Raw genomic sequence first — 5709 nt, 5'->3', positions numbered from 1 at the left:
CCAACTCAATCCAATATAAATCCATTACAGATGGACCAGGTCCAATCCATCCAATAAATACTTTGGACCATTAAGTCTGCATTGGTCCAATTAAATGTCTTATTGGTCCATCCAATCCATCCAAATTGATTTTGACTTTGTTGGGCACTTCATTGGGAGCTTCTGCACTTTGTTGAGCACTCCATTCCACCCTAAATAAGTTGACACTTGGGATTTAGACTTGTTCATGAGTCGGGCTAAGGTTGATCTATTGCCAAAATTTGAACGGGCCTGACCCGAAACCTGAGCCTAAAGCAATATAAAATGTTCATGAGCACAAAAAGCAGTGTAAAAATAGTGGATCCCCATCCTCTATTTTTCTAAACTGAAAACTAATGTTCAAAAAGTGGTGCAGGCATGATCTTTGGATTTGGAAAATGAGTAGACCTTCAAAAAATTCAAAATTCATGAAACCAGTTTGCAAGTTGCAAGTAATGGAATATATAAGAAAATTGGTTTTTTTTGGTAGTATATAAGAAAAATGGTTGGATTAATGCAAATTCTTTCCATGACTTAAACCGATTCAAACCCCCGATTGTCAGGTCTAATTGGATTCAATATGCTGGCCCAGAAGGTCCAGAACAATCTCTGCGCACCACTTAGGCTGCCTTGAGAGCATTTTCAGTTCTTTCCCTTTCTCACTTATTTTCCAAGAAACCAAACAAAGCAGTATGGGTTAGTAATTAGAAAATCAGTAGCTTTGATGCTTCATTACTTGGAATTGATTACCATCTAACTGTTTTGAGTCATTTAGATGTAGGAGAACTACCGATAGTGTGCAATCTCCTTGGATTGCAGTAAAAATTTAGGTTCAATCAAGAAAGTAAGCCATCCATGACAAATGGACAGAGCAAAGCTAACTAACAATGAACTAATCCTCATGTGCTAACAGAAAATTCTGCATCAGAAATGCACTTCTGAGAGCCCTTGAAGAGAACATCTTTTTGATTTTGAAAGCTTAGACATGTCCAGAATCAGTTCAACAACATTTGAATTGTTGTGCCTGTTTATGGATCAGTAGCATGATCTTTTTGGAACCAACTTCCTTTCATTTGTCTCCTTGAAGTGGATTTTTACCTTTAGGGCCATGTTGCCTTTGCCCCAAAATTTAAGAACTGTATTACAAACCGTCTAGGGTGAGTTTTCCCTTGTGTCCTTTTTCTCCCAGAATACCTCAATCTTGAATAAGAGAGCCATCCCCTCAAAAAGTGAGCTAACTTCAATTCTGAATGTCCGATGAGATATTGCCCCTCGTCATCTTCATATTGATTATTTTTGTCATTCTCCTCGTTGTCATTGCAACCTTTATCATCATGGTCATCATCATCCACATGTTGTTCTTTATCCTCGGGGGCATTTAACCCTGGTGACGACCTATACAAATTCATTTTTTAGTTATAAGGTTTTGGCATTCACAGGATCTAATGAGTTTCGGTAAAAATAAGCAGAGAATATGTGAGGAGGCCAGAAGCATCGAACATATAAAGAACCCAAACAGGTGATGCAACCAGCTACATATTATCATGTGATTTTAGCTTTACAAATTGGTATAAAGGGGGACTTGTTAATGGGGCTGGATTGGTAATAAAGGCCTTTTGGTATCAGTTTACTCTGAAACCAGTAGCCCGACTGCAGATGACCAGACTTGACATTAATTTTCAGAGCAGCTGAATGAACAGGACAGGTCCTTACCTGGTGGTGTGCCCTTCACAAGCAGAAATGTGATGTTTAGATCGTCTCTTCATTGGGCGATAATTAATTGACAAATGCCGGATAAAATGAAGCTGCAAGCACCAAAACAAGAAAGATCAGCCAGGTTCAAGATACAGGAAACGTGACAGTTATAGGAAACATGTTTTAGTCATCTCATGCATCCCCAAAACCAAACAAGAGATAAGGCATCAAGAAGAGTTAAAGCATAGAAAGCAAGAGAACAAGGAACATTCCCAAGCATAAGAAACCCAAAAAGGGAATCGACTCAAAAGACTTGCCAATTCATCAAGACAACAGAAAGAGAGTTGGTTTTCCATAGAACAGAAATGGATCCTTAACAATATAAGCTATCTAAAACATTTAAAGAAGAGAAAACTCTCTTGGAGGGTTGCATTGCCCAAACGCATAATATTTATATGCAAGATAGCACATAATGTTTTTATATTTTTTTATGTAATTAATAGTAGTACAATAGATATTATTAGACTAAATTATTCATATTGTAGGCTTATAGTACTAGTATTATTTTTTGTTTTATTATTTTCTTGTTTGGGTTCAGTCGACACACAAGTTAGTGACATAGGGGCTATTTGATAATGACTGAAGTTGCTGAACTGAAAGACTTACTGCTTTGTCTTTTAGCTAATAAAATAAATAATAAAACTCTCAAGGGTACGGTGATCAATCCAATTTCAGTTTCAGCCATTAAGGAACCTACAACCTCTTTAAAAACTTATTCACTAAAAGACAAAGTAATAAGCTTTTCTGTTCATTTGTTATCAAACGGCGCATTGGCCCTATAGTCTTCAACCCTTTAAAACTTTAAAACCTGAATTGATAAGTAGAAGTAACTTGAAGATTTTATCCAATTCACACACAAGAACAATCAATAGGACTTCTTCATCATCATCATCATCTTCTTCCTAGGACCCAAAACAAGGGCTCAGCCCCTATGTTTTGTATGTTTTCTTTCCTTTCTTATTTTTCTTCTCACATGTTGGTTTCCCATCTTTTGAGGATTATGGTAATTATTAGTTAAAGAATACTGCTTATTACCCTAGGATTTATATTTTTTTTATTTTAAAAAACTCATTCCTAGGTGATGCCTAGATGCCCACCTAAGCAACTAGGCAACAAGGCACTCCCCTATCGCCTAGCTTTGTCTTGGCACCTTGAAAACTATGTTTTAAACCACCAAACGAAATTAGAGAATCCACTTCATCCTAAAAGGGAGATATGGGATGCCAATAGAAACTCTCGACATGACAAAAAATCAAAGAGGGAACTTCATCCTCAACCACTAGGACTCCTCGCTACATGAATGGGTACCACATTTAGGAACAGTTATTCCTCTACAGATGAAAAGCATAACCTGTGTCAGGCATGCCTTTTCCATTGAAATTTAACTTGGAAAACTTGTAGATCCAGCTACTACAAGGGGGAGAGATGGTATAACCAGAATAACCAGAAATAAGGGCAACAGACAAAAAAAGTTACAGAGCAAAACCAACACAATGTTCAAAAAATACATGTCTACCACCTTTCACATGACCATTCTTGAAAAATCGCATCCAACCAATAGAACAGCAGTTGGGCATCTGTATTTGCCCCCACATATGAGATCAAGATACCATCAGACCAGTACTAAGTCAATAACTCCAAGTTTCCCATGGAAAACTATTCCACTCAAAGATCATCCTGACACCCCACTGTATAATAACAGGCACATTTAGTAAATTAAAAAGTAGGGATAGAGAAGGAGAAGGCTTTATGTGCACCAACTTTTGGTTAGGATTGAGCTCATGATGGGTAAACCTAAGCTGCTGGGTTCAGGTTATTAGATGCCATGCGTCCTAGTTCAGTATTTTTTAAGACTTAATTATATTAAAAAGTGAGAAGTATTTGGACACCATTTGATCAATGAAAACACACAATACTAAGTAATGATAACTAATTATGACTAGTGGATTAGTTTGAGTCAACATCATTTGAAGGCAAGTTGTAATAGTTGAGTGTTCTATCCATGTTTTCAGAATAAAATTGACACTCTGATAAATCAAGAAACTTCTTTTGTAAATTGTACTGCTGTAATATTGTTTTTGCTTGAGAACACATCTTCTGCGACCATGATTGCAATAGTTATTCTAATTCCCTAATAAAAGGTGGCATGCCAGCAAATGTTTTAAATTTAAAATACCTAATGATCTGCCAGCAGTTAAACAAAAAAAAAAAAACAGATTATTTGTTATTTTGTATTTAAAATAATTGCTGGCATGTCCATGTTTTATAGGTGGATTGCAAGGAAGTGCTGCAACCAAGGCCACAGCAGCAGACGTGAACTCTTTTACTTGTGCATGCCTTTCGGTGTACATACATATTTTACCCATTAATGTTTGGCAAAGAAGGGTGAGAGTGTGACAACAGAACCTGGTAGCACAAATATATACACCGCATGCCTGTCATATATAAATCTCTATGGATGTTTACTTGTAAGATCATGAACAAGTTCTTTTAGCTATTTCTGTTGAAAAAGGATGGAAATGCTACATCACTAGTGAGAATCATGAATCTTCCTGCAAACAGAATGAAAAGTTCACACTAGTGCACTGCAGATCCATAAAAGGAATAAATCAGAACAATGCACACCTGGTCAAGGGTACAAAGGAAAGAAGGTCATCATTCACCAAGAGTGTGACAACAGAATCTGGTAGCACAAATATATGCACCTAGGATGCATGCCTGCCAATATTTAAATTTCTATGGATGTTTACATGTAAGATCGTGAATAAGTTTTTTGCTATTTCTGTTGAAAAAGAGTGGGTATGCTACATTCACTAGTGCGAATCATTAATCATCCAGAAAACAGAATGAAAAGTTCACACTAATGCACAGCAGATCCATAAAAGGAATAAATAAGACCTATGCACACCTGGTCACCATCCTTTATGCCAAAATTCCGGAGATATGCTTTGTCATTGATTAACTTCTGACCTTCAAAGCATAGGCAGAAATGGCCCCAGACATGAGACCTGCATCGACAAGTTTAAAAGGAAATAATTCCTATAACTGGGCCATTTAACTATCAAATCAATATACGGTTCAGCTTTCCTTTTCTGCTTCAGGTAATAAGAAAAATCAGGGAACTAACTCAATGCTAAATCAATTTCCCTTTTCATCTCTCGTTATTTTCCATCCAAGGATTATATTAAGATCATAACTTTACAATGTGATTGAAATGGCGATGAGCTTACCAAGATATCCTGCTATGTTCTTCCTTTGGAGACACACTGAAAACATCCTCTATCGCCTGTTTAAGTTCCGCTACAGAAGCCATTCTCGCAACTTCAACATCTGCAGCATTGCAGTCAAAACCCAAACAGTGTCCACACTGAATATCCAAACCAAATGCGAATGCACGATCCCATCCATTCAAAAAGGAAAAAAAAATGCAGAGACAAAGTTATACAGGTAACTGCAATTACCAAAGCACGAACCATCCAGTTTGAGAATAGTGAGCTTAAAGAGCTGCTGAGGGAGCTTTTGGTACGTAAAGCTCCGGCGGGGTAGTCCATCGTGGAGCAGAGGCGAGAACAGCTGCCTACCACCTAGAGGCCTCTCATCCGAAAGCCTAGGTTTACCATCGCATTCAATGGTTAACATCGCATCAAATCAACAGAACCCAACCAACCACTCTCTCCTCTATCAAACCCAACAACACAAGCTTCTCAAAATTCTCTTCTATTCTCTGGTTTCATGAAAGGTGACCATGCAGCATTCACAGGCCTTGACGGAGATTCCTGAGGGAGAACAACACGCATCGCTTTTGGCGGGGTTTTGGCTTGGGTTAGGGTTTGCTTTTTCTTTTTGGGTTCCGGATTCTGTTTTGCTTTTTCGTGTTTCTGAGGTTCTGTGTCGACGAAGCAGAGATGGGTAGAAGAAGAAAGAATTGTTCTTCCA

At 37.7% G+C, this 5709-nt stretch overlaps 1 protein-coding gene across 1 annotated transcript; it reads right to left on the bottom strand.

Moving 5' to 3' along the window:
* Positions 1–899: 899 nt before the first annotated feature.
* LOC104592485 (Ubiquitin-like superfamily protein) lies at positions 900–5709 on the bottom strand. Its single transcript, XM_010251872.2, has 5 exons — positions 5235–5709; positions 5004–5103; positions 4682–4781; positions 1732–1823; positions 900–1413 (listed from the first exon to the last, which is right to left on the bottom strand). Exons 1-5 carry the CDS (start codon positions 5410–5412, stop codon positions 1119–1121), a joined length of 765 nt encoding a protein of 254 aa, XP_010250174.1. The 5' UTR covers positions 5413–5709; the 3' UTR covers positions 900–1118.

Source organism: Nelumbo nucifera, chromosome 8, assembly GCF_055504915.1.
Source record: "Nelumbo nucifera cultivar China Antique chromosome 8, China Antique-T2T, whole genome shotgun sequence".
Lineage (NCBI taxonomy): Eukaryota > Viridiplantae > Streptophyta > Magnoliopsida > Proteales > Nelumbonaceae > Nelumbo > Nelumbo nucifera.
This window is presented reverse-complemented; position numbering and strand designations above follow the sequence as displayed.

Excerpts from the sequence above, each read along its gene's own strand:
- LOC104592485 (XM_010251872.2), bottom strand. The coding sequence starts at position 5,412 with ATGTTAACCATTGAATGCGATGGTAAACCTAGGCTTTCGGATGAGAGG. Across the intron at positions 5,104-5,234 it reads ACTGGATGGTTCGTGCTTTG|ATGTTGAAGTTGCGAGAATG; the intron begins GTAATTGCAGTT and ends GCAATGCTGCAG. Across the intron at positions 1,414-1,731 it reads TGTGAAGGGCACACCACCAG|GTCGTCACCAGGGTTAAATG; the intron begins GTAAGGACCTGT and ends GAATTTGTATAG.